Source organism: Pezoporus occidentalis, unplaced genomic scaffold (genome assembly GCF_034315485.1).
Source record: "Pezoporus occidentalis ecotype Australia unplaced genomic scaffold, CSIRO_AGI_Poc_V1 ctg46, whole genome shotgun sequence".
Lineage (NCBI taxonomy): Eukaryota > Metazoa > Chordata > Aves > Psittaciformes > Psittacidae > Pezoporus > Pezoporus occidentalis.
Window position 1 is genome coordinate 6640068 of NW_026915791.1, and position 26462 is coordinate 6666529.

At 43.1% G+C, this 26462-nt stretch overlaps 1 protein-coding gene across 3 annotated transcripts in view; it reads right to left on the bottom strand.

Moving 5' to 3' along the window:
- Positions 1 to 26462, bottom strand: part of AMBRA1 (autophagy and beclin 1 regulator 1) — a 130540-nt gene that overhangs the window by 47552 nt on the left and 56526 nt on the right. For all 3 annotated transcript variants that reach the window (XM_062635807.1, XM_062635806.1, XM_062635808.1), the window contains one exon: positions 5301 to 5411. In XM_062635807.1, the coding sequence (XP_062491791.1) occupies positions 5301 to 5411 (111 nt within the window). The remainder of the gene's footprint in view (positions 1 to 5300; positions 5412 to 26462) is intronic.

Genomic DNA, 26462 nt, shown 5'->3' on the forward strand with positions numbered 1-26462 from the left:
GCAAAAACCTTGGATTATTAGAAGAGAAAAATACAGTCCTGTCCTTTTCTTTGGGATCGAAGAACTGTTGTCTCTCATCCCTATCATGCTAGATATCTAGCAAGTTTTGTTCTGCATCCCTGGGCTCAGGATGTCATTTCCATGTGGTAGCCATGTCTTCTCTACAATGTTTACCACTGTTACTTGACGCTCAATACTGCAAGTAGCCAGACTGTATACTTGCCTCATCTGTCCAAAGGCATGGGTGCCATCTAGCCCAGGGCCCTTTCTGTACTGATGTCCTAGTGCTTTTCAAAGAGGTGCCAGAAGTTTTAGAGGGGACAGATGCCCACTTCTCTGGGCACAGGTGATGTTTCTTCCTTGTTCCTGTAACTACTGAAAAATCAGAGTTTATAGAATCTATGTTTCTTCTCAGCTTTTAAAGCCTGGGTTTTTTTTTAATCTAATGCAACCTTGGACATTCATAAGAATTCCACATCTTTATTTCTGTAAGGTAAGAAATTTCTTCTGCACCATTTACAGATTCAGGGACATTGCCATGTCTTGTACATACTCTCAACTCCATGGCTATTTTTTCCCTTTTCAGATATCTTAATAGTCTTTTCCTTATCAAGCATTTACTACATGTCTTTTAAAAAGAATGTAGGGTTTGGATCTCCGCTCACCAAGAGTCTATTTATCATATATAGCACATATTCACTCATTTCCTATTACATGGTTTTTCTTTCCCTCACCCCCCCCTTTCAATGCAGCAGAGAGGTTTTGGTGAGCAGTCCACAGGGATGGCCAACACAACTGCATGGTTTGTTCTTTTTAAAGTTTGCTGCATACGGAGAATGCCTCATAGCAAAACAGACTGTGAGCTCCGCTGCCAGAAGTGAACTATTTTCCCCCTTGATGTGTGTCTGGAACATAAAACATCACAGATGCAAGATGTGCTAAACAAGGAAGAGCGCCCTTTATTTCAGTCTTTCAATATCTGATTCATGTTGGCATTATGGTTCTTCGCTCTTCCTTCGTTTAGAATGGATGAGGGACTCAGTTAGCACTTACACCTAGAACCAAGGGAGCCTACTGTGCCAGCAGGAAATGTCTAAACGTGAGAGGTGAAGATCTCAGCAAGGTTTCTTTTTAAGGAACAGCATCTAAGAGATTCCCAAGACACAGGGAAGATGACAATATCCATGCATTTGCCAAAGCCACAGGCTATTTGATTTCTTTGAGCCTGAGGCCTGATCTATGAAAATGAAGCCAATGCTGAAGATTTTAGGGGGGAAAAGAATAGCTATTTTTGGAAAACCATTTACAACAAGGCTGCCCTTTCATCTCGTGTTTTCTTTTGTTGTTAATGCAGCCACCAAGCTGACAGAACAGATCAAAAGAAACATAAGAGAACAAATTAATCAAGCTGTTGTGCCAACTTGGAGTGCTTACACCTACAGCATAATTATGCCTGAAGCTGAGGAAGGCCTGGAATGCCGGCAGTAACAGCACTGTTTGCCAAAGGAAAACAGTGCTGGGTGCACCATCCACTTCTAGCCACAATTAAGGATGACACTTTATTAATGGCTGCTCCTATTTATACATTGTTTTGCATGCCTTTTCTTCTTTCTCTTTTCTTCTTATAAGTTCTTCTGCATCCCACTTACTTATAATACTTACTGGACCAGTAAGTAGTGATCAAAACACCTTCCTCAAGTCCCAGACAGTGTTAGAACAGGACACACTCCTGATATGTGACTGAATGTGGAAGAACTAGACCAGTTCAGCCACAGTGGCTTGAAAATGAAATAACAAGCAGTGAGTAGCACAAAAGGAGCTATATTCAAAAGAAATAAACAAGAGATAAAACCTTCAAGCATTTTACCTGTGGAAAGGCTATATTCTACACTGTTCACAGATTCAATAATTACCTGTTAGCTGCAGGAAATCGGAATTCTTACTAAAAGAATATTAAATAAATGCCAGAGATAGCATTGTGTCTGCTGCCAAATAAATTCCTCACCCCAATGTTGATATGACTGACAATTACAGCTTAAGACTGGGCCATGTTCATGTCAAGAGTTATTAAAAGCAAAGCTGGCAAAAGGAGAAGAAATCTAAATCCATCATTTCCCATTTTGCAATTAATAGAGAAAGACAGGGCAGAGATTAAAATCCCACAAGTCCCTGCAAAGCCATTTCCCCAAGACTTCCAGAATCCTCTGTGTGTGTGTGTGCTGGACTGAGCATCAGTGATGTTGCTGCTGCAGAGCGAAGTCCAGAGCCCAGGGCTCTGAAGGCTGCTGGGGCCCAGCCGCTGTGATCCCAGGACTGCACTCATCAAGCTGCTGTCACTTGCTCGGACACATCCGTGTCAGTGGAAAACATCCTACTTCCAAACTATCTTTTCCTTGTTTAATGGTAACAGGAAGAAGAGCTGCTCGGAGATGAGTCTGGCCACAGAGTCGTTTCTTTGATGGAAAGAGGAGCTGGCAGGCAGTCCCAAACTTCAGCTGCATCATTTCATCTGCCTGAACTCCCAAACCACTTGTGGCTCAGGTCAGTCCCAGGAAGTGCTGTTGCCCCCTGTGTAAGCAGCCTCTCTCACATGACCACCTCTGATTTATAGGAAATGATGGAAAAAGAAGGGATCTTTTGAGGTCACATGCTTTACTGGGAAAACAGTTTATTCCAAGGTTATGAAGAGTCAGAAAACACTCATCCAACTACCACTCCACTGTTACACATTTAGCTTCACTGTATCTCCACAGATACATGCGCCTTGCCAAACTTGCAGCTAGCCTCTGTTCTATGCCTAGGCAAGCTTGGCATGGCACACAGGCTTGGCATCCTAAATACCTGGTTTAGGAGGAGCACATCTGCTACATCTTTGTACATCCCAACTAAACCTTGGCAGGGGGAGATAAGGCTAACAACCTAGAAATGCCAGAGTTGGGCTCAGCATGTAAAAAGGAAGAGACAGAGTAAAACTGAACATTTCCAAATGGTAATAAATCAAGATGGACAAATTGAGTACTATGAAGCACAAAGTGGGGAGTCAGATGGACTGAGGATGGGCTTATAGCAGGAATCCTGCCTGCAAGAAGGGCACAGTGACAACAGGAACCATAGGCCAATTTCCAGCTAATTAAAAGCTATTTCAGAATAGAAGGATCCTGGTAGGGCAGAGGAAGAAGATTGAAATATTGATGTCTTGAGGAGCAGATGGTTCTTATTTTCCATGGGATTCCATAAATTATAAACAAACATCTTATGCTTTTTTTTCTTAAATCTTAAATCTTCTCAACAGCCAGATGAGGCCAAAAGCCCCCAAAGCTATAAAAAGCTATTAGCAGCTGTAGCACTCTTCAAATACTTCAGAAGTTTGCAGAGAAGTCCCAGAGAATTTAAGTCAGCAGCAAGATGTTTCCTCTTCTGACTTCATCTTTATTCTGTTCCAGAGTGTGGCTGGACCACAGAAAGTATTGCCACCACGTGGCAAAACTTTGCCTTCAGCAGTGATCCTCAGCCTATGCCTTTACACTGGTACTACAAGGTTTGGCAGTTCAGAGTTTGACACATCAAAGCACTTACACATGAGTTCAACATAGTATTTGACTTTCAAGAATACACTGAGCTTTTTCCCAAGAGACAGAATGGGTTTTCAAGGATAAAATTTAAAGCATTTTCCCCCTTTACAGTGTTGAGGGTTACCATCTAGAAGCAGGGCTTTTATTTCCCAGCAGGCTATAAGCATCACACCACATTGTTTTATACAGTGTGAAGAGATGAGACAGAAACACCAGATGCTTTATCCATAGGAACACCACGCTAAGAAAGCTTTTCATAATGGGGTGGTGGCTTTTCCCCTAGCTCCTCTGATTTCCCAAGGACCGGGGGTAAATGGCCCCATACAGCTTGCCCAGAGAAGTTGGTGATGCCCTATCATTGGAAGCGGTCAAGATCAGAGCGGAAGGAGCTTTGAGCAACTTGATATATCTAAAGATGTCCCTGCCTAGGGATGGATGGGGATGGACTAGGTGATCCCTAAAGCTCCCTTCCAACCCAACCCGTCCTGTGGTTCTGTGATTTCAATTCCCCACATGTCTGCTGCTATGGTGTCACTGCATGTGCTCTTGTCGTGGGTTTGTTAAGCAACAGGACAGTACCCCTCAGAGGCTTCTATTGTCACATATGTAACTTCTAGAATTGCAGAGCAGACAGAACTGAGACTAGGAGAAACTTTTTCTTAATTCATTTCAATGGCCACCAGTGAAAGCAGAAGTCTTTCTGAAAACAGAATCTTTGCTCTCCCTAAAAAAGTCAGTCCCTTAAAGCAGAACCCAATCTGGTTTTGCTGAGAAGTCAAGCAATGAATTTGTCATGTGCACAGAAATGGTGTAAGATAAAAATCACTGTACAAAAAAAGCCCAGATCATGAATATCTACCTCCTATCTTCATCCCAGGCTGCCACAAACATTTCTGCAGCTGTGCAGGAAGCTATATCAGGATACCATTCTAGGTTAAAAATAGTCTTTCTAGTCAAGTTAGTTTTAGCCCAAAAAAAGTCATTCCTTGATCAGCTGACCACATGCATCAAATATGTTTGTGCATGCATAAGGAAATCTCTTTCAGTGTGAGAGCTAGCTTATGCCATAGAACATACATAGAATTATGGTCTGATTTTCACAAAGGGAAGGAGAAAAATACATAATATATATATATATATATATATATATATATATATAAAATCAGTAATATTGCCCACATTCTTGACTCAGAAGCAGCTTTCACCTGAGATACGGGACAAATATGTGCTTTTGTAAAAGGATAAAAGCTTCATCTACTTCTCCTGGCTTGCAACACTGTGGTAAGTAACAGACCAGGGTCCTGATTCCAAGAAAGTACAGCAGTACTTTAACCCACACTAATGTCAGTAACTTGGAGAATTCAGACCCAATTCATTAGCAGGTCTTAACAAAGGTATAAAGACAATATCCTTCTAGAAAACTGATAAAAGAATAAGGAGATTGGACACAATTCTTCTAAGAGGATTGTATATTCCCATAAAAATGCTGACAAAAAAAACCTGTTTATGCACGGATTTGCTGATAGCAAGAACACACAAGCCAGACAGAGCAGAAAGAGCTCCGCATGCTTTTAGTCAACTCTCTCAAAGGGCTGAGTATTTTAATGTTCCAAATGCAACAAGACCATCAAACAATACGAGGCTTGCAACATACAACTACCTTTGAAAGATCCTAGAGCTGTGGTTGGTATAGATTTAAAAGAAGTACTGGTGTCCTTTCCAGCTTACCATTGCTGATTTCAGGCAGATCAAATTTAGTGAAGTCCCACCACTGGAGCCGGTAGGTTGTGTTGGCAATGTTACTGGCCACAGCTGACTGTCCATCCCCAATCACAGCACCTACACAAAAGGGGAAATGATTAGCAATTTAACCTTCAGAAGTTTATCCAGAGATGAGCTGGGGAGACAAAACCAGAAAACCCTTTCAAAATTGCATTTTGGCAAAATTACACAAAACTCTAGAGTCTTAAAGAAACCTTATTTACAGAAATAGCAACACCTGCAAAATAAACCATAGGAAATAAGTAGGGAAGCACCTTCCTGAAACACATTTCTGAAAGAAAAGAAAGCTGACGAGGTAAGACTTGTCCAGACTCAAGGCAGAAACCCAAATCAATTCATTTGATGCAAATGTATTCTACTTATTGGTACTAGTGAAGCTTCTAGTACACCTATGAAGGCAGACCAGAATAAACACTAAGGAAAAGCACTGCCGTGGCAAATCACACCCATTTGTGAACATAATCCCTGCTACTACCATAAACTCCACTTAGAAGATACAGGTTGCCTACAACATTTGCCACGCAGTAAAGACTGGAACAGAAAATATTTGGAGGACCTATGAGCTGGCCCTTTGCTGCTCTGGGTGGCCCAACCTACAGCAGGCAGGGGCTGCCCTGACTCCAGGCAAACAACATGACCCTTGCTAACCACCCAAGGATTTGGGCAACAGCCCAAAGCAGAAGGCTAAGCAGAATACTTCAGAAACTAGCACAAACAATGCGTTTTCCCAGGCAGAAGCGAACTGCCACTGGTAACTTAAGTCAGCATACATTAGAGACAGCTCAGAGGCATTAAATGCAATCCCTAGGGAGACAAGTGGAGGGAAGATACAGTTCTATGCAGCACTAGAGTCAAAAATTTCATGTTATTTGCAGTCTCTAAGGCCTTCATTACGTGCAACCATTGTGCTACACACGCATGCTGGCAGCCAGAGAAACTCAAGGTGATAGAATTTGATAACAGAGCTCAAACAAAGATCACCCCCAAGTACAAATAAGGAAAAGCAAAGCCTCCAGTGTCTACCCAGTCTGGATTTCAGCACTTCCACACTGTCTCCGGTGGGAAACACACAGAAAAGTCAGCGGCTTCACTCTCCCAGAAGAGCTGGCTCAGGACTCTGATGCCACAGCAGCAGCAGTGGAAGAGACATCACTTCTCCAGCACACAGCAGGCCAGCTGCCTGTGCTGACAGCTAAAAGCCTACTGACTGCCAGCGAATGAAGCGGTGTGGAGGAAGATGAGGAGGATAGGGTAGCTGATTTTTACTTATCAAATCCCAGCAGAGCACTCAGGCTTGTAAAACAATGGCCTGAACACACACACACACACACACACAAACAGGACTTATGTTTTCCCTGCAAAGTAAAGAACAAGATGGGCAGAGATAAAGTAAGGAAGCAAATTCTAGACTGGCGCTGATAAAGACACCAAGAAGCTGCTGCCAGTCCTCTCTTCATCAATAAGCTGTCTCAAGTCCTGATTTTTAGGTCTGGAGAAAGCTCAGAAATTTGCCAAGAGCAAGACTTGTGAGCAGGGAGAGCTCTACACTGTGTACCCAGCTGTGCCAGGCCTGCGGCAATCAACAAACCTCTACCACGGGTCTGCTCCGTCTCTGTATCTGCCTCTGTCAGACATGCACATATCACTTGGAGAGCAGAATTAAGGACATTTCCATTGCTCTACATATGCCCAAGGCCTTGTTCTCCATATCCCCCAAAACAAAGGGTTTCTCTCAACAAAAGATATACGCTGGAGAAAGCAGATTCAATGCATTAACGAAATTACATTTTATAACTAGAAGTGGAAGAAGGACAATTAAGTTTTATGTTGCTTCATCTTTCAAAGTCTCATTGCAAGCCCCTGCTTGGTACACAAGGGCAGCCTTGCCTCAAGCCACCAGGTGGAAAACAGCAAAGTAGCTTCTGTACAGATATCAAGCAGTGGGACTTGCTGCAGGGGAACAGTAACTAACATCACTTTTATGGGACTCAATCAGACAAAGAACACACTCTGCAAAGACAGGCAACAGAAGTGAGATTCAGGGCATATAATTCCAGGATATTGATCTCATTACAGACAGACATTACAAAATCATCACCTAGTCTTGCAACAAGAACAACCTTTGTAGGCATAGCAAGTAATACATAAACTGAAGAATAACATACCATAGGAAAGTAAGCATGTGCTCCCTCTATATCGTAGAAGCCTAGCAACATCCCTAAGTGCTCCACAAACAGCAAGTTCATCTGGCTCACACTACTCGTGCACCTACTGCTACAAGTGCTATAAAAAAAGCTGTTGGCAAATGGATTTGATTATTTTCCTGTAAAGATTCTGGTCTTCTCACCCCTTTTCCCGGAACCTTCAGGTTACTTATGGTGTTCATTTAAACCTCACATCACCTCCAAAGGGGGTCACATCTTACATGGAAAAGCTAACAATGGAAAGCAGCATTCCCATCTATGGGAGAGCCCAGCAAAAGTCATCAAATGCATGTGCTTCAGGTAACCTATACCTTTAACAAAAAGATAGGAGACAGGGAAGAAAGTGCAGAGAGAGAAAGGTGCATGTTCAGAAGGATCTGGTCCATTTTTCAAAGGCTCCAGATCTGTGTGCTTCACGCTAATGACAAATCCATGATCTACAAAGTTTTAAGTAATTACCTCTACTTATACTAATGACATGATTAAGAAGCGTAATTATTAAAGTATATGTAGCTTCATATAACAAAGTGGAATAATATTTGTATCACAAGTCCTGCCAGAAGCCTCCCACATGTACTGTCCTACAGCAAAGATGATTGAATGTCTGAAATGTTTGCATGCTTTTAATTTAGGGAGGAAAATACACCCCAGTACACAACTATGCTATCCAAACCTTTGGTGTTTGCTTTATCCATTGGTTAATAGGTAAGACTGGAGGCCATGGAGGGGAGCTTAAGAAAGTTAAAATCCTCACTACTGAGCTTTGTTCACCATTCAGTGTGATAACTCATTCTCAGCCAGCTTTGCCCAGTCAGGGTTTCAGCCTGGCTGAGATCCGAAGAAGGTGCTGCTGCCTTTTAAGTTCTAGTGTAACCTGGGGGCAAACGACACACTTCAGCTTCTTAACTGTGGGCAGCAGCACATCAGCTCTTACAGTAGGAGTTCTCACCAAGAGCTTGACAGTCTGTCCTGATTCCTGGGTCTTCCACTGTTTGATGGGATCATAAGTGACTGCAGTGGGTACCTGAGGGTCTTGGGCTTGTCACCCCAAGAACAGAAGGACCTTTTACCGCAGAGATGATGTGGATTTCAACATGTTGAAATCTAAAGCAAAGGCCAATTGAAATGCAGTGAACGTAGGTTTGATTGGCAGCTTTCCTGCGTCTGTCTATCACTGCGTAATAAACACTGGGTGATGGCAGAAATGAAGATAAATGCTTTCAGCAGCCCCCCCCCTTCTCCCCTCACCGCCCCGATCTCCATCCACCCCCACTCAGCACATGACAAGAGAGTTTAAAGAGTGGGGGGAAAAAAGTCTTAACAAAGACTTCACAAAAAAATTCCTCAAATCTTTTCTTATAGGCCACCTACACGTGACAGATATTTACCCGTCAGTCTCAATCCCCTCTGAGGGTCCAACTCATCTTGGCATGTGGAGAAATGAACCTTTCCCAGTCAGCTATTGCTCATTTATGAATCAAGCCAGGCAAGCCTGAGTGAGTTTAGACTGAAAGAGAACAAAGCGGTGCAAAACCACTTTCCATGGCACTCCAGCACTCTCTCGGTGAACAGCAGGGTACTTCCAGATTACTACTATCAGGCTCTCAGAGGAAGAGCTAATACTCTAGAGCTACACAGGCTTTGGGGTACAAGTTTCAAGAATATGGATCATCTACATATTGTGGGAATTTCTTTCCCGTGTATTTACTAGAAACCAGAGCTCATTTTTTTTCTAGACTATATCCTTTCCTCTAGGTTTTTAGTGCCTGGCAGGTCCCCTCACAGTAAGAGAAAAATTTATTAAGATGCTTACAGATAAGCTTGAGGAAGCTGGATAAGTCCCTGAGCTAATTTGTGACTCAACTGGAGACAGTGATTAGGCCCTAGTATAAAATTCCCCCTAGATTAGTACTTGCATGCTTAAGCATGAGTACCTTTGAAAAGTAATTACCTCTTTATGAGCTGGTTTGTAACCATAGCTAATGATACTGAGGATATCCTACCCTTGCAGAAAGGATCTATCACAGCTGATGAGTTTTACATTTACTAGTTCTAGATTTACTACAATACACGCCCCAGGAAGCCCAAAACACAAGACAGATCAACTTGGCAAACCAAGGCTAAAGCTCTTTGCTGCAAAAATACACCAGACTCTCTCAGCCAGTTTGAATTCAGCTGAAATGTGGTTACTAATCTCTGCAGCCCTAGTGGAGATGTACAGGTTCTTGCACATCTCTGCCCCTGAAGTGTTTGATGGGGCAGGCTGGTTTTGGGGACTACCTTTGATCACAGGAAACATTAAATCCTGAATAAGCATTTGACAAGTCCAAGCAAATCTCTGTTTCATGCTACCGCGAAGACACTGCCTTTGAAGTGGCTGAGCTAAGTATCTAAAACTGGGCTAATGCTGTAGAAACAGTACGCATAGCAACCTGGGATTTTCAAGGATTTATTTTGCTTGGTTTTCAATGTACCAGCAAGCTGTAAATAGGAAGTGTGCAAAAGGATTTTCATGAATGGATGCACAAAACGTTACTATGAGTAGCTCAGCACAGATTCAATGTCAACTGAGAAAGCCTCAGAGAGGTCTATGCTCTCTGAAGGCTGAACCCTTCAAAGGACTATTATTTTTCCTTTATCCCAGATGTACAAAGTATTTCCTATTCATGCTCATTCCTATTGCAAAATTTCCTTTTAAAAGGGGTGATGCTTAGCATGCCGAGTTCCACAGTCCTATCAGCGATGGGAATTTCAGCAGGCCTCAGCTGCAGGTAGCGAAGATGACCATCATAAAAGGGGCTCAGTCAAGTGCCCAAGGGCTTCACTCACAATGTGAACAATACGAGCATCATACAGGAAAGCGAATTTTCCAGCCACAAGTTTCAGGCTTCAAAAGGAAAATCGGTTTATTTGCAGGAAACACAAACAATTAATGCCCTGCCCAAAGCCTCCATCTACAGTACAGTCATGATGGCTCCTTGACATCTTCCCAACATTAGAGAACTTCCTTTGTCTGATCATGACAATTAACACAGAAATGCATCTGGGAAGTGTTTGTCTTTGATGGTAGGATCCAGTTTTTCCTCAGGGAAAATAGAAGTTAAAGTCCTTTTCAAATGCATTTCCCTCTTAACTGAATTGTTTGCACTTCACCAAGCAAGCTGATCATTTTTCTCCTTAAGAAAGAGAATTCCTGCTCCTCTACTGTTCACCCTACAGAGATGCCCCTGCTTGTGTCACCCTGCTACGCTCGGAACATGAGATATGAAACCACATGGTGAGTTTCCAGAACCAGCAAGAGTTGAGCCCCAGCAACGCTCACATAGAACACCTCTCAGACAAGGAAAACCCCGTGCTGTCCTTGGTGACAAATAAGGTATCTTATCACAGCCTTTGCATATACACATTGGAGCAAGCAAATGTCACTGTTAGAAAGTCTTCATCCTATTCAAGGGGACCAATGATGAACAAGCAGTTTCATTTCCTTGCTGCAGCTACCTCAACCCTCTCAGCTACTGTTAAGGACAGATCATGGGCTAAGCCTCCAGCTTGCCAAGAACTTCCTGCAACCACCCAATATCAAACATGCACTGCTGAACACAAAAAAAGCCAACTAAATGAATTGTAAGGAATTCCTTTTTCTACCTACTAAATCACTACCAATCATCACATTGAGTACAGCCTTGCCACAATGGAAGTCTTGACAGGATTTAAAACAAGTTTTGCACACTATTTTTTATCTGTACAATTCACAATCTCTCATGCCATTAAAAAAACTCCAAAACAGGTTAAGAGAAATACCATCTGACCTGTGGGCATACCAGAGTGTCTTACCCGTGCCTCACCCTAGTGATGAGAGCAACATCACTGCTCTACAACTGCTGGAGAGGAGCAGGGGTGAATGAGACAAGTGAGAGCCTGAATTTGGCAACTGAACACAACATAATCGTTGTAACTGATTCACAGTCATTTAGCTTATTCTTCAGAGGACACTTCACTTGCATAGCTGAAAATTCTGTTCTTGCAGGATAGTAAATACAATTCACCAGACGACTGAAGCCTCAAATTCTGGTTGCAGAATGAGAATGGTTTGGCTTGGAAGGGACCTCAAAGATCATCTAGTTCCAAATCCCTGCCAGAAGAAGCAGAGCTGCAAGTCTCAGTAGTGCTTTTACATTGCTACACCTCCAAAGAAGCCAGTAAGTGTGATTTTTAATTTATAAGAAAACCTTTATGAACAAGGACTAGTCAGGCTCAGCTGTTTGTTTTCTCATTTGTCATTTATGATGCTTTTAGCTGCAGTGCATGGGAAGGCTCCACTCTATTGACTGCTTTACACTATGTAATGGCATATCTTAAACAGCAAAACCCTATTTGTTTAGGGACCACCGTGAGACTCCTGGAATTCTGACACTGTACAGCAGTGGAATGGTGTATAAAGCAGTGGAGCTGTTCCATGAAGCACACAGGTGGAAATAAATGTTATTAGGCTAGATATCTTCCTGCAAACAGAGATGCTGCATCATTAAATGAGCTTGAGAGGAAAAGGTTATGGAAACAGAAAGGAACATCTGTTACCACGAGCTGAAACAATTCACAAGTTGTTTGAGAAGTGAATGGGTAAACAAGCTTTCTCTTTTCTCATCAGGGCACCTTGCAGGGAAGGGGAGTCAAGGCTGCAGTCTTCCAGCCAGCTAATTGCTGGAGCTGTTAAAGGAGGCTTCTGCAGACATTGTTGCTTGTTTTGAGACCATTTCTTTATTTCCATGTGACAGCAGCATGTGTTAAAAGCATGCCTCATACCACCATATGATTCAAGCAGTAAAACATGTTTCTTACAGTATAGCCTTTTAGGGAAAACATTCCAGCACTAAAAATACATTCCAATCTGCATTTTATTTAACTAATGTTTTCTTTCGACCTTTTCTGCATGTTTGCAGTCTTTTAGAGGATTTTGTCGGCATGCATGAAGAAGCCCTAACAAAAAACAGTGAGTAAAGGGTGGGAGATAGGGGTTTATGCTTTCTTCCTAAATTCTGTTATTTCATAAACCATAAAATCCTGATACTTACAGAATCAGCTACAAGAGCCATCGGTTACTGCCCTAGTATGGGAGTCACAAACCTATTTATTGGAAAATATTGGGTAAATAAAGACAATTTTACTTTGTCAGAGTGAGGAGAAATAATAATCTGGGTTACAGTCGTTTCTCCATCTGTATCAATCTACCCCAAAAAACATGTAATACATTTGAAATCAGCTCCCAAGCAACTGAACCTGCAATAGAAAAGTGTTTTTCATAATTAAACTGGGTGGGAAAGCAACCGAGGCCAGAGCACAGCACTAGGTGAAAAGAGCAGGAGAGAGCTGAACTTTGCAGTCTCTAAAGAAACGCGTTCTCTTCCTTCACCTCTGTTTGAACTCATACACAAGGGCATGTTCACTGCCCTCTTTCCTTTTAAGCTTCCAGAAGCAGCAGGTGACTCTCCAAATGAAAATGCTACATTTCTCTCCTGACAGATTTTAGGTTTCACAAAATCCCAGGGAAGGTGAGCTAAGAAGGTCTCAATAGCTGATCTGTGCTGTGTATCGCCTGGGCTCCTCCCTCTGCCAACTCTTCCCCTTGCAATGCCTCCGCTCTCTCCCATACTAAATCCCTTGCATCATTACCAAGCCCTTCATTAACTGCTGCTGGAAGTCTGCTTTTTAACCTTCACGTCTGTGTTTATTCTTTGCACAAAACCAGAGTGAAATCCGTGCCTGGCAGGCATGGCCTTTTGTAGAACTCCTTCTTCTTTCCCTTTCTGACTTTTCAGAGCATGAAATGTGCCTGCTAATCCTAACTGCCGCGGATGGAGAGTCTTGCAGAGACTAGACAAAGGGGAGAGAACCTTCCATCAAGCAGCTGCGAGCAGGCACCAGACTCTAAGGTCTCTGGTCTCCAAAACTCCTATCTCATTTTGCCACATTTCCAAAGGACATAAACTTCCCCAAGGAGCTATAATACTGGGAACACAGATTTGCATTCCCAAACTTCCCCTCCTGCTTAAACAGCCCTCCCAGCACAAGAGCCCATCTGAGCTCATTGCACAATGTGACCCAGGGTGGGCAGAGTCTTCAGATATTGCTAATGTATGTCAAAGCAGAAAGAGCTACAAACATCTGACTTTTAAGGGTTATTTCCCTGTCTGCATCCCCAGAGCCAGGTCTCTTACCATATTAAAAGTTGCAAGGTCCCACTGGCATATCCACATTCAGCCTTTCCATTAGCAATGCCTTGGTTGGTAACACAGGCACAGAGAAACTGAATCATTATGTTCTTAAGACACTTTTGCCTCCAACAGTCATTAAAGAAGTTAACTTGCTGGTCTAGCAGAGTTTGTCTGGATTGAGAGGAATATTTCCACTGCAGCAGCAAACCACTCCTTCACAGGGTTGCTGTCCTTGCCTAACCAGAACATACTTCCCACCCAAGGCTAATGCCTGTGTCCTCCACAGTCGTCACACCACCCATGCTGTCTACTAGGTGTACTGCACTTCACTCACCTAGATGCTAATGCAGTATTGAGCTAATCCAGCCTTGCCAAAACCACAGTATGTGATTTTAGATGATTCAGAGTTCCTGCAATTTCCTGAGATTTTCTTGTAGGGACCATTTGCCAAGACATGCCAACTTTAGCCCATATTCCACATAGGTTACACTTTCCCATCAACTCCATAGCTTAAAAATCAGTGTGGCCTCAGTTTCCATTCACATTGAATAATTCCTCTTCTGAGGAGAGGCTCAAATAGTGTAACAGCACTCTCATCAAACCAATATAGCTACACCAACAGATAGATGCAAAAGAGGTGCAAAAATAACAAGTGAAACTGCTTTTACACAGAAGAGCCTTTTTTATTGTGAGTGTGCATTCTAAACAACATGAAACCCTATTAAACCAAACAAACCAGCAAGCCAAATGCCTGCTACCGCCTCTGCAGCTCTAACTGCAAGAATGTGTGCTTAGCACAACTTTAAATGTGTGTGTCTTATGCCAAAACACTCATCTGCAGTGGAAAAAAACGCCTCAGCAGTATCTTTGTAGAGCACACGCATGCCTTATTAACAACCACATTGCAATAATACAAACTTTCACTAATCCAAGAAGCAGTATGCTCCCTAGAAGGGTTTGAATTCCTGAGATTTAGCTGTGTTATCAACACACCACCACCAAGCTTCCACGCAGCAGCCACACTGCATTGTGGAAGAGCAGTACGCAGTATTAATAAAAGCTCCAAGCACACAAACACATTCAAAGCCTTGTACTTGCCAATGAATGAAGACTTGAGAAACTCTTATATCCTTAATAACACATTTCAGGACTGCTGTATTACAGCACAGGCCCTGTGCATCCAATGAAAATGCTGTGTCAGCTTAGTGACACAGGCTGAGTTACCACCACAATACAGAGCTCTAAGCTAAACACACTGAATGGTTGATTACATTTCACAATCATAATATCCTGTGAACAGGACAAGTTTGTTGAGGAAATAGTTGTCTGTTCTGAATCTGTACTTGTCTGGGAGGACAAAGCCACAAGCTTTCAGAGAAAAATGCACTTCCATTAATAAGAATGCAGGTCCTGACAACTTAAATAAACTCCCTATGATAAACAGAGTCTTAGGGCAAATGAAGATCTGACAGGTGGCATTTATGCAATGTATTTTAAGGGTGTGCTGTACTCTCAGACCAGTGGGCCACTGTCTGTAAAGAAAACAGGCACTAACCTTGCGTAGAGAATACGAAGCTAGAAAGACATTGCTAAAGGAAGCAATTTATGGGGTATCACTAACTTAATGAGCAAAAGAAGAGAGGGCAGGACAGGAACTGGGAAGTAAGCAGCCAGGCTTGCTGCTTTCTGGGTACAGCAGTGAACAGGGAGACAACCAAGAACAGAAAATGAGCAAACTGGGAAAACATAAAATCTAACAATAGTTTAACTAATGGGAAGGGAGTTTAAATTTAAAGCATGGTGAGATAGAAAGGAGGAAGCACCAGGCTGGAAGAACACACTGGGGACATCACATTGTTCCAACCAGAAAAGAACAAAGAAACCTACAGCAAAGAAAGTACTTGGCACTCCCAATGTTTTGAATACTTGCTGATGGAGGATGCTGTGAGGGCAGTTTGGCAATGGAAACAAGACTCATTCCTTATCAGCCACTAGTTTTAATGCACAAAGCAGGGTCCATCACCTCGGCAAATCCACAGGGATCTCTACACAGAGTCACTGTAATGGTGTAACATTCAGGATAGTGGCACAGTGTCAGAGCTCCCAGAGGCAGAGGGCAGGAGGACTGCACCAAGGAGTTCAGCCAAACTCACAACCTTGCCATGACTTCTGCATATCAGTGCCCCAGACGAGCTCAACCCAGACGGGTCCAATCCACTCCAATTACAAAAGAGACGAACACTTTATCCCATTATTTTAAGGAATGTTAAAAGTCAAAGCTACCCACAGAAAAACAAAAGGCTTAAGCTCAGGGCAGCCGAAGTGCATCCCAGCTGCTCGGCATACAGGCCCTGAGCTGCACAAGTGATGGATGCTTCAGATGGGTTTTATCTCTTTTTCGGACAGACTTGACCTTAAATCTATCTTGAATTAGCTCTGAATACTTTGGACGATACTAAGCAGACCTGTCCAAGAAGCTACTGTACAATATAACCACCACAGCTACTCCACACAGCATGTATAAGCAAGAGCGGAGGGAAATTCAGGCGACGAAAACAGGCCAATCTATTTACTTGTTTGTGGTGAGATTATAGATTAGACACCATCAGGACATGGAGCAGGCCAGGCTTTACTTGAGGCTGGGGTCACAAACTAAAAAGAAACTGCGGTGAGAGACTCCAAGATTTCATCCTCACAGCAGCAGAGACAGTGGTCCAGCTCCTACCAGCTCAAAGACTCGGCAGTGGCAGAGCCTAGAAGACGATGAGCACTCCAGATGGCCTCTCAGTCCTAAAACTGTATTTGGGGACTATAAAATTAGGCCTCGCAAGTTAGAGGACAGCAGAAGTTAGGTAATAGCTCACTCGCTGACCTACCCGACACGTTCTTATTCCACCATCTATTGCGAGACAGATGTGATGAAAACCGTCACCAGACCAATTCCCTCCCCTGTACCACCTTTCTCTTCTACTTCCGCTATGGCACCTCAGGTAAGACAGACAAAGCTGACGGGGTTGGTCTGTCATGAACCAAAAGACAGATCCTCAAACAACTTGTGTGTGCAGCACACCAGGAGACATCACATGGATGGGTGCATGCATGCCCACACCATGAATGCTAATATGAACAATTGTTTGAGAGAAGACAAAGTGTTTCACCAGCTTAACTGAAACCCACGCCTGCAATCCCAGCTGCCTCATCACCACCTTTGACTCACTCCTCAAACCCTCCCCTCCTCCAGCCTCCATTTCTCTGTGCACAATCTCAGTTGCTTATAAGAAAATTACAAAGTGACATTATTTCCTCCATCCTTTCAACCTTCCCTTCCTGCAATTCCTCCCACCACATACAGAAGCATCTTCCTAACCCTCCTAAGCACTCCACCTGCCTCTGTGATTTTCTCCCCATCTTCCTATTTCATGCAGTTTGACAGAACACATTTGTATGATCTCTTTCCTCTCACAACACAAACATGCATTAACTTATTGCATCTCTAAATTCCTCAGAGACTCTGGATACCTAGTGGGAGAAGGGGAAATGCATTCTGTTTTCTTCTCATCTCTAGCACTCAAACTGCACCACAGGAATACCCAGAAGTCACTTCTCCTTTTCTGACAAGTCCAGTTTGGATCCTCTCCAGGCTATCTCCCATCTCCCAGATACTACTAAAGCTGCTTTGCTCCTAGTGATCCCCTTCCCAGTCAAAGCTCAGAACCAGCACTCTAACCATCACCATCACCTCTTACTTAGCAAAGGTGATAACATTTTTGATTCTTGGATTACCCTTCCCTTGTGTGAACGACTTCCACTGCTATCACTCTCATCACCCTCAAAGATGCTGAAGGAGACAAATGAGCAACCATGAACACCACCACAGTTTCTTCCAGCTTGCTGCCAGCTCTGAAGTTATCTCATGGGTCATAAGCCGCACCTACATACTCCTTCCCACCCATTGCTGCAAAATCAGGTGGGTTGAAGCAGCTTGATACAGCTGAAATGGTAGGTTGGCTTCAGGCAGTGCTTGAAGCAAGAGGTGTGAACCTGGCTCCCAGCTCAGCAAGAGCTGGACTCAGAAGCCAGGCTAGCAGGGAACTCAGCAGGACTTAAGAGCCCAGAGCAATTACATTCATAGAAGCTGGCTCCTGGCTCCTGCTGATTTTGAACTCTCAGAAACATAACTCCTTCGCGCCAGGGTTGCTGGATTACAGCCCACACTGAGCTCAGCAGGAGAGTGTGTCAACCTCCTATTCAAGAAAGCAAAATACAGCTTCCTTCAGTAGCACTCACTTGCAACTTCTGCTTAGTTCAAAACCAACTCTGAGCTCCTGCAGACACTGGAGACCATTCCCTTTTTGCCCCACTCCAAAGGTGCTGGTATACTAATCTAAAATAACAAACAGGGTGGGAAGGAAGAGAGGTATATGAAGTACATGTCCACCCTTGGTTCCTGCTTATATTTGTCAGCATACAAAATCTGCTGACTGCATCTACTTTTGCTGGCATTCTGAAAGAAGATTAAAAGCTGGTATGAGTTTATATCGTGCTCTCATCCTGACTAGGGCCTGTGTGTGTTACTGCACAAATACTGTTTGGATCCTCTTCCTGGTTTTGTGTAAGAATCTCTCTGTCTTGTGCACTTTCCACATGTTCCATACCTCAAAACCACTGACAAATGCAGCTTTTATGTTTTGGGAAAAGTCCACATCCTAAATTTATTTTCCTAGGCTCTGCCCTTGTCAAGGGAATGTTCTAAAACTCCATACAGAGGGGGCAATTTCTCAGTGTGGCTCACGTTAAGGTAAACCACACGGAAGGTAAACTCATCTGGGATGAGCAAACCCACGAGCCAAAAGTGGCATTTGAAGATGCAGGCAGGCTGTGACTGACCTTACAATACATGCCATACCTTTCCCCCCATCATCAAGGAAAGGCAGCAGGACAGAAGCATAAGCTCAGGTCACAATACTGAGTGAAGGGAAAATTATCACTGCAGAATCCAATAGCTAGCAACAACCTTCAATTTGTGTACATTAAGTGATTACAGCACTACATTAATGCTCAATTATAAAAAACACCTCTAGAGTAGCCAGCAGAAGGATCCAATAGTACAATCCTATCTACCTGGGAAAGGGAGCTGGAGATCAGCACACAGCATCCCTATCACATCCCTTATACAACTACGTTGCCATAGCAAGAGCTTCCTCCATCTTTTTGCCAGGGTGGCTATAAAACCATTGATGAAGATATTCTATATTGGGTGTAGCAAATCCGGCTCAGGGTTTGCTTTGAGGTGTTGGGTTTCTTTTCACACCCATGTCAAGCACTAAGCAAAAGTCATGACTATTCTCTTCAAAGATGACAGCCAAACGTGGCAGACCAGAGAGAATTCCTACCCCTCCGCGCAGCAGATCGCACAGGTCCTGCCTCCCCTCTGTGCTCTGCAGCGTGGGTAACTCTTGTATTATCTTTTCCCCCTTTAAAAAGGAGGCAGGAAGCTGTGGGAAAATACTTTTATGGCTAAGTGAGCTTTACCACCCACAAAGAGACAGGTCCCCAAGGGGCCCTCACCGCCCACAAGACGATGAGCACTTCTGCAAAGCCTTATCCCTTCTGATAGAATGATATCTAGAAATTCATCACTTGAACAATGCACACAAAAGGAATCAGCCTGCACTCTTCACTTTTAAGAACATCATCTCTCTCCAATGCCTTTCTGAATCTCCAAGCCAGCTTTAGCATCCCAGCCACCAATACGAAGAAGGGCTTACTGGGACAGCCTGCATTAGCAAATCCAATGTAGAAGCTTTCTCAGATTCAGTGCTTCCTTCTAACGTGCAGCACTGGAACAGAATACAGCTTGTGATACAAACACCAAGCCGGACCCTCTCCTGAAGTGGGACCACTAAAGATGTCCCATTAAGACTCTGGTAAATATACCAGGAACTGTGAGACCAATACTATGCTCATAAACTTAAATTGAGCCCAGGCAACAGTTTTGCTAGTTTAAACACTCCATGAACTAGAAAAAAACCACCTGTTTCAGCAGTCAGCTAGCATAAAGTAAATGGTGAACTTCATGAAACAGTATTTCAAGAAATAGAATAATAAAACAACCCCTAAAATCACTGCTCAAATATCTGCTATTCCTTTCCAGTCTAAACTGGTCTGACATCAGTTTCTGTATCTTTCTATGCCTTTAGTCTACTGAATTAAAGGATTCTCTATCAGAAATCTTTCCCCCACAGATATATCCAGACCAGTCAAGTAACAATGACTACCTACTACCTCTTTGATTAGCTAAGTACATTAAGCTTATGTCATTCTATAGCTGAAGTTTTCCTCAGCTGATTCTTCCTTCAGCACTTTCAGCCCTTCTGAAATGCAGACACAAGATTTGCACACCATCTGCAATGGTTTTAATAAGATCATACAGAAAGATAACCACAGTTTCATACTCCCTGGTACTGCCTGTATAACATCTCAGAGCTGTGTCATCATGACAGGAATTCACGTTCCCTTGCTTCATGTGCAATTCCCCAAAGACACTTTCAGAATCACTACCGTGCCTAAAACAAGCCTTCATAAACTGCAAATGGGATGCACGTTACTTATCCCAAGGTATCCAATCTCTAGGCTGTAATAATATTCACTTACCCACAATGTATCATTGCTTGGATCATCACCAGGAATAAAGCAACTGCAGGAAAGATCTGCCCTCCAAGTACACACATTGAGACTGCCACTGTCACACTCCACGTCTACAAATTGATCCCAAACACCTGATTCTTTGAAAGGCCAACAGCAATAGACTGGTAACACTGAACTCTAGGGTCTGAAGAGTGCTTAACACCTGGCTTCTCTGAAACATATCTTGCCTCTGGCCCAGAATCATTCCATTCCTACTTCCTTTAACTATCCACAAATCTTCCCTACAGTTTCAACCTAATTCAAGGCTTTGAATACCACTCTGTTCCCATTTGAACTCTCTTCCACAAATACATATGGAAGCTTATGTAGCAAGGCTGGTTACAATAACCCTGTGATTGCACCATCCCCTCTTCTGGGAGACAAGTTGGTAAAAGTGTAATTAGCGTTTCAAAGCTCTGCATTTGGGACCTCTTAACCCTTAATAGGGCTTTCTAATACAGAAGACAAAGCCATACACATTTCTCTAACAAACTTCTCTCTGGGGCAGCATAACCAAGGACAACCTACCGCAGACATCTTCACAGCTCTTGAAAACGCAGCCAGTCACAGACAAGTGTCTGGCTCGCTTAAGTACATACAGATCTTTCCAACTACTGCTAATCTCAGTGCAGTAACATTGCCAGATACTAGCCAAAACATCCCCTGACACCTCAGACCTCATCAAGCATATCCTGTAAAACAAAGTGGTCTGCACTCACTCTGACCAGAGCAGTTGACCTCATTCTAATCTCACTTGCAAATAAAGTTGTAAATTATGCTCATAACATACAGCCACTAATCCAAACCAACTCCTCCTATGAGCGCTTATGCTACGTAAGTAGGTGACTGAAGGGTTCTTAGCTATTGGTTCAGTTTACCAAAAGGAACTGAAAGACTCTTGGCACAAAATAAGCATCCTCATAGAAAGCTAGTAACAAAGCATTATCCAGTAACATTTGCTCTCTTACATAAACCCTGAGAGCCAGACTTTCTCTGCAGTAACAGCCATCACAAGGTTTTACAACAGGCTTAGCAACCACTGCCAATACCTGCAATGAAAAACACTTTTAACTACTGCTGAAATACAATGTTTAATCCAGCTAAAACAAACTCCATTCTCACCTATGCTGAACCCAATCATCACTGTTCCTGTGCACTCACACAATTCAGAGACTCACTGGAGATCAAGGATGGAAACGATCTCTGAAGATGCTCTAGTCCACCCCCTGCTCTGAGAAGGGTGAATTACAGCAGGCTGCTGGAGACTTACCGTGCTTGGTTTCTTATACCACCTTTGCTACTTTCATTTCATCCCTTCTGCTCAGGCTCCTCTTCTTCATTTCATCCTTTCAGCTGTCAGGGCAGGATGCAACCTGCCTAATTTTAGGCATCCAAGGTATCCACAGAGAAGGTACTCTTCCAAAGCTCCCTATATAATTAGTGATAGACAGACTGGCAGCAGCAGAGCAGATTCAGAACGCCTAAGTTCAGCTCATTTCATGTGATGAACCACACCAGAAGCTTCTTTTTCTCTGCTAACTATACAGGCAGCTTAGTCAGATGCCCCAACAGTTACAGTGCAAATACCCCCATAGAGCACATAGCTGTGGATTCTTATTTCCAGTTAACTCACATCCCTTTGCAAATTAGCACATTCCCAGGCATAGCAGATTGAGATGAGCTATGGCCTGAGCTGCTAAAGCATAAAGACAAGAACAAAAACAAATGAGCAAGAGCTGGCTTTAAAGCACTAAAACAATTTTGACTCTAGTTCACCTTTATCATGCAATAGTTAAGATACTTTTGGACCACCTCCAGTTCTCTGGGTGAAGATGGAGCTCTTTTCATATACAGACATTGATTCACTAAATATTGTTACAAGTTTCTGGCTTTCCTCCCTGGCAGAGCATGAGAAAGTCCTGCCAAACCAAAACACTGGTTTTGGAGTCACTGCACTACACCAGCTACCAAGGAGGAGAAAAATGACTGATACTGCTGAACCCAGGACATATTGTTACAAGTTTCTTTTAGAAACTGAACTGGTTTTGGAGTCACTCAAGGCTTTAGGGTACTCCACTCTCAGGAATCAAATAGGGGACAGCATCTTACAAGGGTTCTGATGCAAGTTCATTCTGTCTGCCCTTCAGTCTTTAGTGCTTTGCACTCTTAATGTCGCAGCCAAAGAATTCAAACTGGACCTCTTCACAGCTGACAACAGAGAAGTGTCTGTGCCTACAGAGCACCTCTGCTGCTAAATAGAAGCAGCAAGTGAACAGAGGCATAAAGCAAGCAGGGGACTGTAAGCAGACAGCCAGATTAATGTTCTTCCATTCCAGCACACAAAGTACTCCAATGCTCTCTAGCTGTCTTATGCTTTTTGTATGCAACAGTGTACAGCAGGAGCTGACATCAAATGAGGATGAGTAACCACACGGATTCTCATTGTGGAATTCACTACTCTGGATGGAAGGGAAAGGCTAACTGGAAACAACACACAACCTTTTCCATCACAAATGTGTATATTAATGGCGTTCTCAACTACCTACCATTCACTTTTAGGAGACAGCTAGCTAGACAGGAGAACTAAACCCATTTAGTTCAGAGGAGCATTTATCTGCATCAAAACCAGTGCCACCAGCTTGGGAACTCCTGTGGGGTCTCTGCACAGCACTAGTATTTCAGAAGAGATGGCCTGGGGGTTATTCAAATGCTAATGACATCAACTACCTATCAGCCTTCATAGTGCCAAGTTATAATGCTACAGGACGACACAGATTACAGCATGAGAAAAGGGGAGCTGGATTGCCAATTAAAGCACAAAACTGGGGAAAAGTCCCTCACTGGTGTCTTGCAATGCAGTGAAAACGACTGATATACTATAAAGATGGACCTGCTAGGGAGAATGCAGCATCTGTGGATCAGCTCTCCAATCTCTAGTAGCCACAGGAAGTTATGTATTACAAGCTGGTCTCTAGGATGGTTTTCTTTAAGCTTTAACAAACTGATTTCTACCTTCTGGGAGAAGGATTTCATCTGAAGAATGTTTGCCAAGAAGTTCACTTTCTGACCACAGTTGTGATATGGTATAACCCTGTAGCCACAGCTACAGAATCCATGAAGTCAAGTCAACAATGGATCTAATATTAAGATTAGATCACAGCATAAGACTTTATTCTGCCTTCACCCACTCCATACACAACATCAAGCTATCAGGAGATTTTACTTATGAGATACTCCACTATGATCAAGCAGCACCATTAAAAACTCACAGTCAAAAGCTGCTCTAGGAAAGCAGCAGTTGGAGATGCAAAGTCAGATGAGAGCTGAGGGCCAGCTGAGAGCTGAGTTAACCTTCATGAAAGCTCATGGGCTGCAAGTGTATTACTACAACACAGGAAGTGTTTATAAGGGAACACTTAATACGAGGATGTCGCACAGTTAAAGTTTTCCAAAATCCTAGTGTCTTCAGAGACTTAAGTACCACATTGAATAAATCAACAGCTCTGAGGATACCACTCACCAGTTCCATAAAGGCACACTTTCCACTCCCACTGTAATGAGCTCCTGCATTTGCAATTCAGCACTTCAGCCTCTTCCTTACATTTCTGCATGAAAGGCTGCACTCTCACAGAAATTATAAACAGTTCTCAAGTCTGTGATGAAGGTGACAGATATCTATATAGCTCCCAATTTTGCAGAAGAACCTGGGGTGTATTTTAAGCCTCTTATGTTATTTAGTGCCCACTGAGGTAGATCAGAGAATGAGGTTACTCAAAGGTTTGCATCTTTCCCTACTAAGCATTACTCAAACTTGTAACAGAAACACACTGCACAGAAAGCCACATGGCTATTTTCTTTGACTATGCTCCTCTACAGATCTGTCTATTGTGAAAAGCAAGATTAGATCAGGATGCTAGAGATTAGAGATAGCAGGGATGTGTTTTCCCCATCAACCTCTGCTAGCCTTCTGAAGCTCTCAAATCATCTTAGTCCTACTCTGTACAGCTGTTCATCACTGCACATTTGGAGGAGGGAGGTATGTCAGAACAGAATTCACAGCTTACTGACATGTTCGCAGCAGAACAGGATTAGGTCAAGAAGACTTGAGCCATGGGAGGCAATCACACCTGCAATGCCAGAGGAACTGGAGAATCTGCCTGCAATACGGTTTCCAAGGCAACCACAGCAGCCTCTTATCATGATCACTTTCATCACTAGAGCAGAAGTGAAAGGTTACTGGGCTAATTCTAGCTGCAGCAGCAGCCAAAACTCTATCCAATTCTGTGTATCACAGGCTCCTCAACATCCATTTTAACTGGCTGTAGGTTATAGCCAGTCGTTTGTACTTGAACATTAGCCCTAAACACAGCTAGAGTGGTCAGCAGATTGGGAACCTGCACCAGGAGGCACCTTGGCTAATGGGTCTGGTTGGAAAATGTGACTGCTGAGAGATCATCACCCTAGTTCTTATTTGGAGAACTATCATCACATGCTCATATAAATCCTTCTTGTCACAGTAGGAGGACATTTATCCACCATCTTAGAATCACAGAATCACAGAATCACAGAATAGTTAGGGTTGGAAAGATCCTTAACATCATCCAGTTCCAACCCCCCTGCCACGGGCAGGGACACTTCACACTAAACCACATCACCCAAGGCTCTGTCCAACCTGGCCTTGAACACTGCCAGGGATGGAGCATTCACAACTTCCCTGGGCAACCCATTCCAGTGCCTCACCACCCTTACAGTAAAGAACTTCCTCCTTACATCCAATCTAAACTTCCCCTGTTTAAGCTCGAACACGTTACCCCTTGTCCTATCACTACAGTCCCCAATGAAGAGTCCCTCCCCAGCATCCTTACAGCCCCCCTTCAGATACTGGAAGGCTGCTATGAGGTCTAAGAATCTTAGCTAATTTTCATTGTGATGAAGCCTCAAATGCTTTAACAATTGCGTGTTAGCAGTGTCAGGATGAAGTCTAGAAATTCACTCAAAGACACATGACCCAGAATTCTCCCAGGGAGCCAAGCTTTAAAGAATGGGGTAGTATGTGATTTGGGGCAAGCAGCAGCAGCTGAACATTACACTTTGAAATCCTAGATTCTGAATAAAGGCAGGCTATCAACTGACTTTAAGCTTCACCTATAACCTCAGCACTTCACCTGGAGTCTTACCCCAGTGTAACAAGGCTACAGAGAGCTTTGTTTGGCAGCTCCAGCTGAGATATCCAATGCTGCATCATTATTACTTTTATAGCAGGTCATACTCTGAATACATGTGGGCTATGGAAAAAAATCTGCAATAGCAAGCTCTTTCTTTGAATACAAGTAAGTGTTCAGTCTCTGGTCTGAATCTATTACCCTGAAACAGCAATGAAATCACTCAAAACCTGTTAATGTAGAGTGTTGAATCACTCAGCCCTCAAGCCATGCTGAGTCTTGATCTCCACATGAGGTGGAGGACTCGGAGCAACTCTATCTTTTTAAATGCAACCCAACAAAGTCTGTTGGCAAAGCCAGAACAGACAAACACTATCTGTTCATGGAAGAAAAACTACTGTGTTTGTTGAGATGCACATAACTGAATAGATGACTATTTAAACAAGGTGGGAGAGAAGCATTTCACAAAGCTAGGTAACTATCACAAACCAGTAACCTTTCATCTGCAGACCTCCTGCTGAGCAACAGGAATATCATCAAACTGGCATCTATGTCAATTTTTAAAGCCTCCTGCAGAGTTCCTTGGCAAACACTGGTTTTTCTTCCTCCTCCGAGCTTCCACTGAACTGAAACCAAAGCCCTCTTTGTTCCACTATTTCATTAGCATGTCTCTGTCCATCCTGAAAGAGTCAATTACTATAAAGCCTAAAGGAAAAGTTCACGTTGGCAAAAGAGAGGTCACAAGCACTTCAATAGCAATGGAGTTTTTAAGTATTTACTGATTTTCAAACAGATTATTAAAAATGTACATCTGTCAATTACTAGATGCCAAAAGATATCTAT